Genomic DNA, 17,230 nt, shown 5'->3' with positions numbered 1-17,230 from the left:
ATTAGAAAATCACTTTAATGTGTTCTGGAAACATTACACATTATACTCACCTCTAAATGTTACATTACTCAAGCTCTTTGAAACAAGCAATAAGCATGTTTGTGCTTATTATATGAACATATGCACAAAATGTGGGTTATACTGGGATTTACCTACATCTGCTGTATTTGGACACAAGGAAGAAGTCTAAGTGGCCAAATTCGGGTCTATATTATAACATCAAAGTCTTAAAACTTCGAATGTTATAATATCAAACCCTATGCACCGAACGCTGAAAATAGTGAAGCTGCAGAATATCGAATAAGTTTCTGCAGCTTTGCTATTTTCTCGACTGTGGAGAGAAGGTTACGGACCGTGTTAAGGTAAGTGTGCGAACAGATCAAGTTAAGGTGAGTGTGTGATTGTTAGGGACCTTAGGGTTAGGGAGCAGGTAAGGTGAGTGTGCACTATGGACCTTAGGGTTAAGGAGCGGGTAAGGTGAGTGTGCGCTAGGGATATTAGGGTTAGGAAGCGGGTAAGGTGAGTGTGCGATAGGGACCTTAGGGTTAGGGAGCGGGTAAGGTGAGTGTGTGATAGGGACTTTAGGGTTAGGGAGCGGGTAAGGTGAGTGTGTGATAGGGACTTTAGGGTTAGGGAGCGGGTAAGGTGAGTGTACGATAGTTAGGGACCTTAGGGTTAGGGAGCAGGTAAGGTGAGTGTGCGGTAGTCATGAACCTTAGGGTTAGGGTTGGGTTAATGTAAGTAGATATCTAGTAGTGTATGTATGGTTTAGTGTAGGTTTTTGTGAGGTGTATGTGTGTGGATTATTTATTTTGGTGTGCTTGTGTTGTGTGTATGTTTGTTGGAACAGCAAATTTTTTCCCTGGGAAAAATTCACTATTCTGAGTGTTCGATGTTATAGTCTTTCGATCAAAATGGTTTGATATTATAACATTTGAAGATTTAAGATTCAATGTTATAATATAGACCCGCCAAATTCATAGCAGAAGTAAATGCCACGAAAAATCACACTGTCACCATGTATTATTGTGCTAATATAATGGTTACTATAGTAAGTCCTTTAATAATATCCACTAATACGCTAAGTTTATTTTTACATTTGCAATCCACTAACATTATTTTGTTGCCTATATTTTTGCAGCAGTAATCCACTGGCAAAATTGCCATGATGTGTATAGTCCAGCTGAATTTCAAGCCTTCTGTAAAAGGTATAGCTATAAACATGAAATAAGCACTGCCCTGCTTTTAATCAATTTTGTAGAATTTGTGCTAAAAGGAACAACTTTGCAAAGACATGCAAATCTATTCAAAATAATTTGCATATTGTTGAACACAGGCATGAAAATAAGCTATTTGCTAGCACAATTAAGGTGAAAAGAATTGATACACTGAATACATCAGAAGCCTTAAGACAAGCATGCAAGTCATACTACTGGCATGAAATATTGTGAATTAATAAATAAAATGCAGAACTTAAACTAAATAATAGTCAGAGTGGATTACTTTGCCTGAAGATGCTTTTGAAACATTTAAGCTGAAAGGCAGGGAAACCAGTGCTGTGTGCATATTGTTATACCCAAGGTACTAGTCAAAGCCAGTGAATTAGACGCTACTAAAATGTGAATGTAAAAACAAACAGTACAAGATCTGGTTTAAAATTATTATAACACTGAAATATGTTATTTCTCCTAATATAACGAGTAGTTTCACTTGAATCTAAGAAAGCTAAAACATATCCACAGTGTGAAAGAAAAAAACACACTGTGGTCTTGCTTGAACACACTCAGGAATTGTAGCACAGAGGCATCTTGGATGCCATATATAGCTACTATGATTTATTTCAAGGTTGAAAAGGTATGCTGGGATACTATCATTATACAAGTAAAGTCTGATGCCATGCCATTGATACATGCTCTCTCAGAGCAAGAACTGAAGCGTACAAAAAGTTTAAGTGTCATTAACAAGAAATTAGAGCCAAAGAATAGATGAATAGCATAGTTACTATTGTTAAGCAAGGCAAGATTTGCATTTGTATTAACCCACAAAACCTGAATAAAGTAATTGAACAGCATTAGCTGCTACCAACAGTTGGAGAAATGGTCTTAGCAATGCCTACTGCTACATTATTTTCACTACCAGATGTACAACAGGAATTCTGGCTGATAAAGCCAATGAAGAAATCTCCACACTGTACATTTAAAATGCAATAAGGAAAGTACAAGTGTCTTAGATTTCCACTGATATTCCATCAGCACCACATGTATTTCCAAGAGCTGCTGAACAACTAATTGGTGGCTTGGAAAGTAATGACAAAACTGCCGACCTATTAGTGTGGAGTCAAACACAAGAAAAGTATGACACGAAACTGATACAATTACTAAACATATCAAGGCAACATACTTTCACATTTAATAACACCAAATATAAAATACGATTGACAAATCTGAAATACATGAGCCTTCCTGCAATATCAGAGGGACTGAGGCGTGACAAAGCACAGCTCAGAACAACTGTGCAAATGCCAAAGCTAGAAATCAAGCAGTTATTAAAGATTTCAGAGAATGCTACAGTATCTTGCAAAGCTTGAACTTGGCAAGTCTGAGATAATTATGTTGCTAAGAAAATTGTAAAGGGAGGATGCAACCTGGGAATGAAGCTACTAACAGTAGAAGAGTTTTGGAGTGCTGAAGAAACTAGTTAAAGATGCAGCACCACTGAAACATAATGATGTGAAACAGCTGGCTTTACTGCAAGTACATGCTAGTCAAAATGGTACAAGAACTTTGAGCCTACATAGGAAAGACCAGATGTCTATAGATGAAGACCATTTACACATTCGCATAACAGATCATTTTCAGATAGAAAAGGTAATATTAGCAATGCCATGAATATGTCTGCAATGAAGATGTTTACAAAAAAAGAAGAGAATAAAACTCCTTGCAGAGACAGCATATTCATAAGGACTTTGCAGACAGGTATGACATGAAAGCAGACAGAGCAGACAAGGAACTACTCAGAGCAGACAAGTTGATTACCACATACTTACCAGAAAACCTTGAAACTTACTAGAATAAGAAGGAAGAGAGATTATTTGTGTAATACTGCAATTACCAATAACTCAAGAAAATGTAAAATAATTCTGAGTTCTGGTAATAGCATGCTGTTATAGGCAAGTGATACGGGTTTTCTTGCTTTACCCATTGAGATAAACCATATCTGGAGCCTATGATGAGTAGTTTGCTTAGTCAGCCTCTCCTAGATAAGAATAAGCTGGTGAGGGTTTCTGATTTTTAATGAAGAAATCAGCATCAACAAGAAATATAAAGAAAAATGCAATAATGTTTTCAGCATCTGAAATGTTTAAGGCCATCCCATAGTCCTAGAGTACAGAATGGCAGAAAATATCAAATGTTCTTCAGGGGAACCTTCTCTGTCTCAAGTTATGGAGAGACTATTTAAAAAGGATAAGAAGACTGGCCATTATGTGAAAAATTCTGTGGACTGCCTAAGGGAAACTGATACAGTCTTGTCTTTCCACTCCAATTTGGTGGCATGGCTGCAAAGATATACCTAGCAAATGCAAATCCATATAACACACTCCTAGATCAAGACAGAGCAGCTAAAATTAAACTGGCAGAGATAGCGAACAGGCCTGCGGGGAACTGAGGCTTGTAGGTATAACCATAAAGGGTATGAGCACAGGAATCATTCAGCTTTTGTAGATAATTGTTAGTTACATGGGCAGGGGTGACAGAAGATGACCTGTAGTTGCAATGGGCACATAGTGTGTTTGTCCCCGGCATCCAACTTCTCTGAAAAGACTGCAGCAGTTTATAGAGTGAGTTGTGTTCAATTTACAGAGGGAAATTCTCCTTTTAATCTTTTGTGCATCTGATAAAAACTATTCTGCAATAAGGTAAAAATTTAGTGAGAGCAAGACTACAGTAAGCAATGAAGCATAAAAAATATGTTTATTCCCTTAATGAGGCATTTTTGGAACCAGGAGATTCAGAATGAGAATTCAAGGAAAGTTTGGCAAGTCTTGGAAAACTAGAATATGCTGATCAGGCTGTTGTTAATGAAAGAAAAGAACAAGAGATGAAAAAGATGGACTTCCAAGATGGCTGCACACTGAACACTAAGTTGATTACAGCTCTCCCAGTTTGAAAACTATAATAAGTTGGTACTAGGCTATCAGCCCTGGCTGCCAGCAAAGAATAAACTTTGGAAAAAAAAAATAACCAAAAACTCTACGCAAGAAGAAACTTGCAGATGTTCAGCAAAAAAAAAAAAAAAAAACAGTTCAAGTTTCAGCTATACTACAAAAAATGCCTTCTAGTAATTTAGATGAAAAATAAATCAAATGAACTCAGAAGATTTGTTTAAAGTAAGCGAGACAATGGAGGAATATTTAACGTCATATGACAAAGGCTATGAGCATATTTCTACACTTACTGGCAGTTAACATAGCGGTTAAGGCTATGAGTTAATTAACTGTTTCCTGTAGCCCAAGGTCTTATTCCCTCAGCCTCTATTTGCCTACCATGTGAATATGAGCAAGCCAATTAACCAGAAAGTGCTCTTGGGAAATCAGGCTAGGCTCCTCATTGGTCTGCTGTACCACATGCCTATTAACTATGAACCTATAGAAGAAGCTTTATGTAGCTATTCAGATAAGCTAATAAAACTGCAGAAAGCTGAAATGTAAGAAAGATGGTCTGAATGTGAGATTTCTCAAGATGCACTGTTAAAAAATATAGTTGAGTTAGAAGACAGTACACACAGAAATGGCCTGACATTTTATGCTACACCAGAGAAATTGGACGGAATAGACTGCATTCATTTTATGAAAGTATAAATAAGCAAATGGAATGGTATTCCACAGCATGATTTGTTAACTAAGAAGAGATGCTATGTGTATGCTTCAAGTCTGGCCATTAAAAAGTAGCGAAGACCTGTATTAGTAATGTACAAAACATAACTTTTTGAAGCTATATAAAACCAGCATTGTTTCAGTACAGATGTGCAGGGACTGCCTTTGGTCAACTGGTGCCCTAGACAAAAAGGCTTCACAGAGCCTCCCCACACACACACCCAAACCAGCACCTCCATCCTGGTCTACCTAAACCATCCAGATTACTTTTTTTCTTTATTTTTCTCACTGTTTGTCTTACTGTTCAGTTTTTCCTGTATTCCTTCAAAATATTTTAAAGAAACCATTTCTGTACTACAAAACTGGAAAAGTGCTCTTGCTAGAAAAGCACCCTAGGCGGCTGCCTACTTGACCTATGCCTACGGCTGGCTATGCAGATGTGCCAAAAACGTAAAATGGGGAAACCTGTAAGGAAAAAGTAATTGATTTTGTCTTGTAGAAATGAGACAGAACTTGTTTTACACACACACACACACACACACACACACACACACACACACACACACACACACACACACACACGCACACACCAGCAGAAATCTGGGCTCCTTGGACTGCTGATTTCTGTCAACATATTTTGGGTATGAGGATTTTCTGTTTCTCTAAAGAAATCTGCTTCCGTGGGAAGTTCTATGGATATAACATTTTGACCAGATCAGAATCAAACGGTCAAGACTTTTAACCTAATGCAGAAAGGTAGAATTTGTCTAAAGTAACTGGGCTTACTGAATACTTCCCAGTGTTAACAGTCTGGAACACTCACCAAGAGATTCTTCAAATGAACCGACTCTGAAAAATCAGTTCAGCATTTCATAGGTTCATAGGTTCATAGTAGGCTATCTGCCCTAGGGCATTTATAAGCCTAGCCAGAGTGTGTTTGGCTTTCGCCACCCATTTTAAATTAATTTTGTTATGCCCTTTTTCGAGGTTAGTATACTGTGCCTCTGTCTAACAGTGACACAGAAGTGATACCCGGGGTAAACCTACGATCTCCCATCCACTCATCAAGATTCCTCTTGAAGAGAGTCAATGTGGGACTCTGCCTAACCTGGACTGGGATTTTATTACAGAGTGAAGGGAGCCTCTGGGTTATGAATCTGTCCCTCCAGCATGTCCTATTTATTTCAGTGCTGAGGTTCAAGTCTCTCGAGTGCGTAGCTCGATGGGATTTAGATTTTCTGAGGTGCAGCATGTCCATTAATTCCGGGTTGGACATGGCTTTATACATCAGGCACAGATCGCCTCTGAGCAGGCGGTATGCCACTGAGTAGAGCTGGAGTTTCTTTAACCGGGCAGCATATGGCATCTGTTTGAGCCCTTTGATCCTCTTGGTGAGGTACTTTTGGGGTCTTTCCAGTTGCTGCAGGTGTCTGGTAAGGTACATCCCAAAAGGGGCATTGTACTCAATTATGGGCCTGATGAGGGATGAGTAAAGAGGCACGATGACCTCCCTGATCTAGATGTGAATCACTTCATGATTAGGTGGGCTATATAAAATGTTTTTCTAACCACTTTGGCCACGTGGTTGTCAAATGAGAGATTGCTATCAACTTGGGTCCCCAGGTCCCCAATTACTTCTTCTGTACTTAATGGATTACCACCTATGTGGTAATTTGTGGGCACTTTGTTTTTGCCAAAGGGGATGACTATACACTTTTTGATGTTTAGCTTGAGGCCATGGCTCTGGCACCAGTTGTCTGTTTCTATGAGGCCCTTTTGGAGGATGCTTGTGTCGGCTGGAGAGTCGATTGTGGCACCCAGTTTGCAGTCATCTGCGAACTTGGTCATCCACAGTCCTTCCATGTTGGCCTGTACCTCCAAGAAATATATACCGAACAAGAGAGGTCCCAGAACTGAGCCTTGTGGGATGCCACTTGTAACTGGTTTGGAGTCTGACATGGCTCCAGCAATTCTAACAATGTGGGTTCTGTCCTTGAGCCAGTTTGCAACCCATCTAGTGACATAGGGGTTTATATTTAAGCTGGTGAGCTTATCTATAATGCCGAGTGGGGTATTGTATCTTAGATAAATACTAGGCTAAATCGAAGGCTTTTGCGAGGTCCAGGTAGGCTGTGTGGACCACCTTCCCCTCGTCAATGGCCTTGGTGACTGTTTCAAAGAAATCAATCAGGTTTAAGAGGCAGGATCTGCCCTTAACAAAGCCGAACTGGGTAGGATCCAGTATCTGTAGGTCCCCAATATCTTTATTTATGAGGTCCATGATGATCCTTTCCATAGATTTGCAGACCACGCTAGTCAGGCTTATGGGGTGATAGTTTCCAGGATCCGTTGAGGCACCACCTTTGTGGAGAGGGACCACTGTTGCTGTATGCCACTCTTTGGGTACATATCCTGTAGTAAGGCTGAGATTGAACAGTAGTTTTATGTTTGGGTTTAGCTCTTCTTGGAGTTCATGTAGGACACAGCCCGGGACACTGTCTGGTCCCATTGATGCTGTGTTTTTTGCTTTGGAGAGGGCAGCTCTTACCTGAGCATCTGAGATGTCAGGGGGGAAGCACTCTGCTGGGATAGATATTTGCCCTTTTGGTGGGGAGGGGGGGGAGAAGTTTGCGCTGAACCTGTCAGCTAGGATGTTGGCAATGTCTGTGGGTTTGGTGTATTTTTTGTCATTTTGGACTAATTCTGAGCATATCTGGGAATTCCCACCCAGGTTCCTAACATAACTAAAGAAAGCCTTGTGATTATCCTTAGTGTCCTGTGCCATTTTTCTCTCGAAGCTGGCCTTAGACGATTTTATGAGTGCCCGTAGTTTTTTGCTAATACTGATCAGAGATGCCTTCCCTTTTTGGGATTTTGCTCTATCATGTAGTAGCTTCCTCCTTCTATTGTATAGTTTGTTTATGGCTGGGGTCCACCAGACAGGACATCTGCCTTTGGAGGATTCGGTCTTGGTTTTATTTGGGATTGCATGATCCATGCATTCCTGAAGGTGTTCATAGAATGCGTTTATAAAGGATTCTGCGGTCTGGGCCGTATTTTCCACAGGCCCGGGGGCTTTGAAGGATTCCACCTCGGTTTTGAGGAGTGTGAAATTTGCTTTAGAGAAGTTTTTCACTGTGGTTTTCAGGGCAGGGGCTGGAGTCGGGATGTGAATATCCAGTGAGATTAGTTTATGGTCTGATCTTACCAGTGAGGGATACACTTCTGGTCTGGAGCATAGAGTCCCCATGTTGGTGATGATCAGGTCCAGTATGTTTTCCCCTCTTGTGGGAGTGGTAACAAGTTGTTCCATAACATTTGAGTTTATAAATTCTAGGAACCTTTGGGCTAGGGTGTTGGAGCTAGAGTAATGCTCCCAGTCTATGTTTGGGTAGTTGAAGTCACCCAATATAATGGTGTTTGGAGAGAACTTCATATTTTCCAGTGTTCTCAGGAAGGCCGAGTGGGGTTCCTGGGTTTGGGAGGATGGTCTATAGCAGGCTACAAACTGGAAGGCAGTTTTACCCACTGTTAGTTGCACATGGATAGTCTCTGATGCTTTGTGCTGTGCCACCAACCTGGAAGTGTGGGTATCTTTGACGAATATTGATACTCCCCCTCCTTTTGTGGTTCGGTCCAAGTTTTGGGGCCGAAAAGCATGGTATGAGGTATAACCTGGGAGTGCTGGGGTGCTCTCGGGAGCCTTGAACCAGGTTTCTGTTACTGCACAGATATCGATGTTGTCCATGCTAAGGAGAGTTTCGAGTGCGTGCATCTTGAGGTTTAGACTTCTGGCGTTGAGTAGCATTACTCTTAGTTTCTTATCCCTTGTGATACCTATGGAGGTGGGTTTGTCTTTTGAGCCTTGCCTAAAAAAGGCACTATGGGGGTAGCAACAGCCTTTGCCAATATCTGAAAGCCCAGGGGTGACAGGTGCAAGCCGTCCCTAGCGAAGCATCGTGGCTTGTCGAGCATGTCATCCCAGGCTGACAGGCATTGGATCCCCTTTGAATGACACCAATACTTAAGCCAATTGTTGAAATTGATCATCTTGTCTTCATATTGTGGCATCATTCTTGGTGAGGGTAAGATGCTACTCAAGGTCAGGGTCATACCGGCCTGGGCTAAATGCTCAGAGAGCTCCTCTATGTTTCTTTTCATGTAGTCTAGGGAGGTACGTCTCAGGTCATTCACACCAGCATGGACAATGACGGAGTCATATTTGTACTTGCCTTGGAGTGACCTGAGTGCTTGTGTTATGTGGCGGATCCTAGTGCCTGACAGGCAGCTCACCATGACCTTCTCCTTGTTCAGCCTGGTGAGCGGGATGTCTGTGTGCCTGATGATAGAGTCACCTATTACAAGTGTATCAGGTGTGTTGTTTAGCCTTAAGGGCTGTGACTGTTCGGCACACCGTCTTTGTGAGCTATGTGTTGCACTTGTTTTGTTTTGGGGTAGCGGTTGCTTGGGTGTCTGCTTTGGAGGTCTCTGTTGCTTAGGCAGATTTTTATTTAGAGCCTCCGAGTATGTTTTTGTGTGTTTATGTGTTTGGTTTGCTGTCGTGGTAGGTCTATGTGAGACTGGAATTGTAGTGAGTGTAGTTTCCTTCTCCTCCTGACTGGTTTCGCCAGTACTGAGTTGAGAGAGCTTAGCCTCCAGTATGGCTATATGGTTGCATCTCTCACATGTGTTGGAATTTGTTGGGAGGAGGAGAGGGTTGTCTGTGTGCATGAGGCAGTTGTAACATTGCCTCAAGACTCCCAGATTCACCAGCTGGACCGGAGAGGAGATTGGCAACTGACCTTTGGACATGCTAGAATAGTATTGGGAATTCCTTTATAATTGAAAAAAAGGGCCAATGGGGAACAAGTTACTCAAGGGGAGTTTGTGAGGGTGTAGTGCTTTTAATTTTTAGTGCTGACTTATATAATTACTTTAGTGAGCAAGTGCCAGGTAACTTAAATGCAATGTGTTACAGGTAACTTAAATGCAAAAACGACAAACAGTAATTTTCTTTCAAGTGAAACAAGGAAATAAATACAGTAAGCAATGCAGATATCACTAGGGATCCACAGAAGCGCTGAAAAGCCATGTTTTAGGTGAAATTAGCATTTCAGGGAAATAACAAGCAAACAAACAACAAGCATACAAACAAAGCTAGATTCAGCAGGCCTGGATCTAGTCTATGCTACAGCAAACAAGGTGTACCAATTTCAGTAAGAAACAGTTCAAATATGCAGGCACTACAAGCCTTTAACCAGAAATTCCCAGCTCAGAAGGGCAGAGTCCAGCCTCTCCTCCCACAAGAGTGCAGACCACGAACCCTTTTAATGTAAAATAACTGGCCTGAAGCCCAAGTGCTTAAACCAGAATTAATACACTTTTAGAATAACAGACACTGAGACCTCAATCAGCAGTTCCCAACGTAGAAGGATGTAAGCTACCTGTTCTGCCACTACAGTGCAGACCACAAACCTTCTTAATGTAAAACAACTGGCCTGAAGCCCAAGTGCTTAAACTAAAAGGCTTAGAATGAGTTACACCAAGCAGTAATAAATACAATTGAGTACTTTTAAGATGACGCAAAAGCAAAATAAAGTAGGAAGAAATACAAATACAGTAAAAGCAGATAATTTTTTTTTTTTTTTTTTGAGTGAGCAAATGAGATGGGCCCAGGAGTTACAGGACAGAAACAAGTGCAAATGCAGGCCTTCAAATCAGAAAGTTGAGAGAGATGGAAGACCGCCCAAATGGCCAATAACTACAAATTCTGGGCCAGAACCACTCCTTATGTGGTAGACAGGTTACCTAGTGCTTACCACTCCCAGTGATAAGCTAGAAGGCTTCCCTCCAACACAGAAAGGCTTGGGGGGCTCAGAAGCTTACAAATGGTCCTGGATACAGCAAATTTGTATCTGGAACACTAATTACAGGAAAGGTAAGTGCATGCTTCCTTATGGTCAGTCAGACAGTCAGTGCATGCTTCCTTATGGAGTGTCCTGTGGAATTTTAACAAGCATACAGCAGTGAAGATCTTTATATGGACTGCAGATGAGAAGAGAGGGACAGCTATCCAGAGTCAGTCAGCTCATGTCTATGAATTCTGTCTCTATGCCATCTGTTTCTTCAAAGTGTTTTATTTTACCGTTCTCTGTGAAATCGCATTCTTGTTTATATATTTTATTTTCAAAGCATTTTGCCCAATTTCTCTGAGCAAAGCCTTTCATTGTTTTGTCTCATAACCTGTGGCTGGCTGCCATATTTATACATGTAAGGGTTAACTGTACAAAAATATAAATTTTAGCGTTGATATTCTCTTTTTGAAAAGAACTACTGTAAATTAGTACTAGAGGTGAATAATTTTATGAGTGTACAATAATTGTGACCTTTGTTTGTCACGTTGGTGTGACTGGAGGCAACATGTTACTATAAAAGCATGAGAAATTACTGGTGCTGCAAAGGAATGAGTAACCTGTCTTAGAAAACACTGGTACCACCATCTTGGTTTGTAGGGCCAGCCTGACAGTGGGCATGAGCACAATCCTGACGTAGACTTTACTAGCTAGAAAGAGGTAGAATCGTCCCAGCATGAGGGAGGAACCTTTAGCTGTTACACAGCTTCCTGACCTCTTACGTTTTCAACTCTCTGGCTATTGTTTCAAAATCAAACAATATACTCTCCTGTTAACCTCTGCACTGACTTTCCTGCAAAGAATCCAGATGGATAGCATAAAGAAAAGTTTCCAATTTCTCTTTAAGCCCACAATGAGTAGCCTAGGTCTTGCACAGCCCACTGCAACATGCTGTGCTTTTTTGTCTGGCAGTTCAGACAGCTCCTGTTTGACTTTTGGCTGCTAATATGATTAACTATACTTACAAGTGTTAGGGTGGTTTCTGATTCTGGACAGATGAGATTTCATAAGAAGAAAGCAATTAGGTGTGTTCCCCTACCTCATCAAAGAGATGCCACAGCGTGCACCTGCAGTGGCACAGTCCCCACCAGCATGTGGGCAAAATATCTTTGAAGAACCCTTTTTTTCTTAGAATTTTCTTTTCAGAGCTGATGACATTAGCCTTTCTTGTTCCCCAGCCAGCTCAGCTAGTAAGATACATTCACAGGCATGATCTCCAAAGATGCCACCAGGAGACATTAATGGGTCTCCAATTCCCAGTCACTGCACCAACTTGACAATGGTATTCCAAAATGCCATACCTGTGAACATATGTACACTTCACAGCATGCAATAACTGCCAGCTAGAACATGTCATTATGTTGTCTGGTGGACCCACATGTTAAGCTTGCCAAGAGACCAGATTTCTGACTACTACCAATACTGCAGCAAACCATTCTGTCTTGCTCCACCCCAGAATAGTCACGGTGGTATGAGCTACTCAGCCCATTATCCCTCACTGGTTCCTCCAGCAGTGGCTCACTAATCAATGCCAATCCATCTGGGTCATACTCAGGGCTTCTTTCCTCAGGGGTTTTAGTAAGAAGATTCCATGAGCCAAACACTGCTAAAGGCCCTTCAAATTATGATCCAATATACAGACACACTGTGTTGTAGAGTAAGTCAGACTTAAACAGACATGCAGTTTATCAGCTGCTTTATTTGTACCTCTGGAATTATAAGGTGTTTGTCATTCATTATTCAGTGTTTGCGATCATGTCTTGGCTAATACACTCAGATCTTTTTTATTAGTGCTTAAACCATGTCACAAGTACAATAACCATCCAGGTCGTGCAATTATTTCTACAGACCTTCCAGCTGCCTACTGGTTACATCTCCACTTATTACACCTGTTTTCTGAAGCTGCAGTAAATAACTAGCATGCAACAGCTTATTGGTTTGACATCTGCAGTTTTGCAGTTGGATGTTAAAGCAATATGACAAAAGTTACATTGCTTGTTGACCAAAGTACTGAGCACACATTTATCTGCAAGAAGATAAAAATTCATGTATTTCTACGTACTAATCAGTAAATTATCTCAAGACATCTGCTATTTCAACAAATGTACAAACAAAACAGCAGGCAAGGGCAATGTGTAAAATGTATTTTATGTAACTTGTTTTTCAACACACACCACTATTCCTACTCTGGGTTTTAATAACGCAACTTACTATGAAAACTTGTTTCAGAGAAAAAAAAAAGACAAAATGACCCAGATTTTTCCTACAAGAACCAAATTGTTTTCAGATAAAAATGTTTTTCATTCAACTCTCAAATAAACTTTATTTAAACCACCAATAAATTTATGACTGCACCCATATAATTATTGTTTACTGTATACAACTACAGTTACAATCACAAAAGACTGCTTTGATAAAAGAGGTTAAGGAGAATTGCAAATTTCAGAATAATCAGCAAAACATCTTATAGCTGTCGCTTACCATTATATTATTTGGTCCAATCATCTCTCTCACTAATTTGCATCTACGAATGTCATCTTCTAGATCTGCACCAACCTTCACTTTGAATCTTGTGAAAATAAAAAATATATTTACTGATTTTATTTAAAAAAATGCAGCTTACCACATAGTCTCAGTGATGCAGTCATACACTTGAGCAAATGGGCAGAAATTCAAGAACTTATTGATAATTAGACCATCTTAAAGATCTAATGCAGTGAATTAAACTTTACAGACCACATACATCAGGATTTAGAATTATATAGAAATATATGTTCTAGTACTCTGCTACCCACTGCATAATCACCACAACAATATCATCACAGGACAGTTGTAGGCAGAGAAGCACTTTCCAAAGTTCCCAGATAAAGATGCTTCAGTGAGAAGACACTACCTTAAAAACTGAAGGGAGCAGCTGGAGTGTGGAAGCTGCAAAACTGAAGGGAGCAGCAGGAGTTTGGAAATTGCAATATCTGCTTTTCCAAAAAAATGAAAAAAGAAAAGAGAAGACAAAGTGAGAAGTGAACAGAATAGCATGAACAAACACACATTCCCTGATAAATCTGCTTTAAGGCCAGACAGCCTTATGCAAGCAGTCTGTTTACTATTCACAACATTATTACATGCTAAGCGCTACTGCAAAGAACTGTCCAGATGGCAGGAAGGTAAACAATTTATGAAAGCAAACCTGTAAAATAAAGTCCAGTTAAATTTCCTCTCATTTTCAAGGTAATGCCTAATATATGAAATCTTTAAAATATAAGGCACATTCTGAAAATTAGCAGTCTGAATGTGTGATTTATAGACCTGCTAAAGGAAAAGATGATGTGGCCAACCCTTTTTCAAATGGAGTTCCTCACCAAACTAGTAAATTCTTTAGCATATATTTTACTATGGTAATTAACAAAGGGTCGCCTTCAATTTACACTAGTTTTAGGAAGTAATATATACATTCATTCCAAGAACTGAAATGAACAAAAAAAGACCTGTACAGCAAGAATGCTCTTGGCCCTTTATATGCATAATGTGAGTAGGAAACTCCTGGAAATATCCAGGTGGAAAAAAATAATATGTACTTACTGTATCAGCTAACTGGTGAATGGGTAAGAAACTTACAGCTAAAAGCAAGAGCCTTCTACAGTAGTTAAATTTGGAAAGAATCTCAAAAAGTGAAGACTATTTTGAGAAAACTGGAGCTGGGCAATAGCTAAGGTGAAAGCTGAATCCAGGCCTGACTTGCAGAATTTCTACCCAACCAGTGATAATTCGGGAAGGTGCAAAATATGTCCACATGGCTGCGGCACAAATGTCTATAAGACAGACATGCTGAAGGAAGCAAAGGAAGCAGGAATACCCATTGTGGAGTGGGCTTTGACAGCAGCAATTTCCAGTGGGAGGGTCACCATCTAACAGCAGAACAAATGTGATTCCATTTCAAAAGGGTTAGCTTGAGAAATGACAGTTGTTGTCACCATCTGTAGCAAAGGAGATGGCTTGTTACATTTCCTGAACTCATACTCTTTCTTCACTTAAAATTCAAACCAGCATATCCAGGGAGTGAATAGCTTTTCCTTTCCTGGTTCTAGCTCTAGAAAGAAAATGGAAAAAAATGACCTAGTTTATGGACAATCCAAACACTAGTTTTGGGAGGAAATGTATGTAGGATTTAAAGAACATAATCACATTGAAAGCCAGATGTGTAAGGGCTCTGAGAGCCAGTGGACAGTGGTGATGTCTAGCAAGAAAATCATCTTTCAAAATACATAAATCAGAGCCACCAAACCAGCAGGTTCAAATGGAGCTCAGGCAAGTCTGACAGTCATGACATTAAGATAAAGGAAATGAGGATGACAATTCACAAGAGAGTGGGAGACAGAATTTCTTAGAGAAACTGCCTAGTCAGCCAGTGCTGAGATACAGCCCTGTTCTCCACAATCTTGAGCTTGAAAGATAAATTAGACATATACCCTGACTGTGGAAAAGCTGAAATTCAAATAAAACAGATATTTGAGGTAGGTCAAGATCACCTGTAAGCCAAAAAGATCAGTTGTAAACAAATCAAATGAAGCACCAGTAGATGCCTCCCTACCCAAATGAAGAAACCTTTCCATTTAGAAGCGTATGTTTGGTGAATGGAAAGCCTCATGACAGCCTCAATCACTTTCAAAACTCCAGCCAGGTAGTCCAGCAAAAGCAAGGAACCAAGACAAGAAACCATGCCCTGAGGTGGATTTGGATGTTGCCCTAACCAAGGGGGGCTTCTCTGGCTTGTATTGGAATAGCTTCTTGCCCTGCATGACACCTTAAAGCTTAAACATCACCTTGGAGTAATGAGGATAAGTCAGGCTTTCTTCTGTGACTTTTGAAATAATGAATGGAATCAAAAGGAATGCAGGATAAGCAGACAGATAGCCTTCCTGTTACAGGTGGGAGAATGCATCTGCTATCACCCCCATCCAGCTGATCCTAGCAAAAAAGAAAGAAGTCCATATTCTTCTTAGTGGTACAAGGGTTGATCTCCAGGGTTTCCTACTATGAAAAAAAAAAAACTGACTGGACAGGGCTCCCAGCTCCTTAATCTAGAAAAAGACTGTAGCTGTATATCAAGATGTCCAACAGCACATTCTCCTCTCACAGGATCTGAAGTTCAATAAGGGGAATGTCATTGTTTATGGTTCAATGTCAGATACGCATCACCTTTCTAAACAGGGGGTACATGTCTGTATGGCTCTCTGCTTGTTTATGGATCATAACATAGACTGGATATTTGACCAGAGCAGTAGGAGATCAAGTCTCAGTTTTCCCTCCATAGCAATGAAGGACTCAAATACTGATCACAACTCCAGATGGATGACATGGATCTCGCTTTCTCTCTCTTTCTCTCTCCTGAAGGGTCCATCTATCTTAAATCATGGAGAAGCTGAGCTAGAATTCTCACCTAATTAACAAAGTGTCCATAATAAGGACCTACAACACGATTTTCTTCATATTGCTGGAGTAGCCTTGGCTATATTGGTTATATCCTGCCAAGGATACAACAGCCGGCCAGCTTCCAAAGCATCAGAAAACCTTCCACGTACCCAAACTGTCAAACAGCTTGAGTTAAGCTGACTAAAAGAAAACTCTGGGTGCAAAGCCCTTCAGACCTTTACTGCTACTGAAGAGTATACTCCTCTGAGGCTCTTGAGAATCAACGGTCTGCTTGTGCTTTCTTTAGCTGGGCAGATAAGTTCCCTTTGGGAGGAAAAAAAAAACCCTTCCATTTTCTTATTTTTTTATTACGCTTTATTACTTTCCCCTTCAAGAAAGTTATTTTAAAGCTAGGAGTGTTGTACATTAACTGATAGTCTTGAGACTGTAACATACTTTTAAACAGAGCACTCATTTCTGTCAGTTTTTAAAAAGAAGTTATGTACTCACCATAACATTTCATCTGAGTAGGTAACTTCATTTGTCTGCAACCTGTGGGTATCGGATCCGTCCTCGGATCCGAGCCGGCAGCTTTCCAAGCTAAATGATCCGAGCTCTCAGCTCCTCCCCCTTACCCATAATGTCCTGCCACCTCCCTCCAGTCCTCAGATCGAGTTTGCCAACCAAGAAACAGACTACCACCCTCGACAGAGGAACCCTAACCAAATGCAAGACCAGGTGAAACCCTGCGTGATGGAATAACCATAAAACAGTTTGGGGGAAGGAGGGGGGGGGGTCGGTTGCAGACAAATGAAGTTACCTACTCAGATGGAATGTTATGGTGAGTACATAACTTTGTTATCTGAAGTAGTTAACTTCATTTGATCAGCAACCTGTGGGACAGAGTCCCCAGCTACCTAAATCCTTGGGCGGACCTCAAGGAAGGATATTCCGGAGCACTGCAGAGCCAAATGATGCCCTACTCCTGGATATTAGATCCAATTTATAATGAGAAATGAAAGTATGAGAAGAGGAC

General features: G+C 40.6%; 1 protein-coding gene across 1 annotated transcript in view; it reads right to left on the bottom strand.

The window, feature by feature from the left end:
• Positions 1–17,230, bottom strand: part of ENOSF1 (enolase superfamily member 1) — an 852,891-nt gene that overhangs the window by 304,548 nt on the left and 531,113 nt on the right. Inside the window, exon 10 of the mRNA XM_044065235.1 lies at positions 13,267–13,354. Within this exon, the coding sequence (XP_043921170.1) occupies positions 13,267–13,354 (88 nt within the window). The remainder of the gene's footprint in view (positions 1–13,266; positions 13,355–17,230) is intronic.

Source organism: Protopterus annectens, chromosome 3.part0, assembly GCF_019279795.1.
Source record: "Protopterus annectens isolate FY-2018-M chromosome 3.part0, PAN1.0, whole genome shotgun sequence".
Classification (NCBI taxonomy): Eukaryota; Metazoa; Chordata; order Ceratodontiformes; family Protopteridae; genus Protopterus; species Protopterus annectens.
Note: the sequence above shows the minus strand (reverse complement) of the source record. Positions and strands in the feature narration are given on the sequence as shown.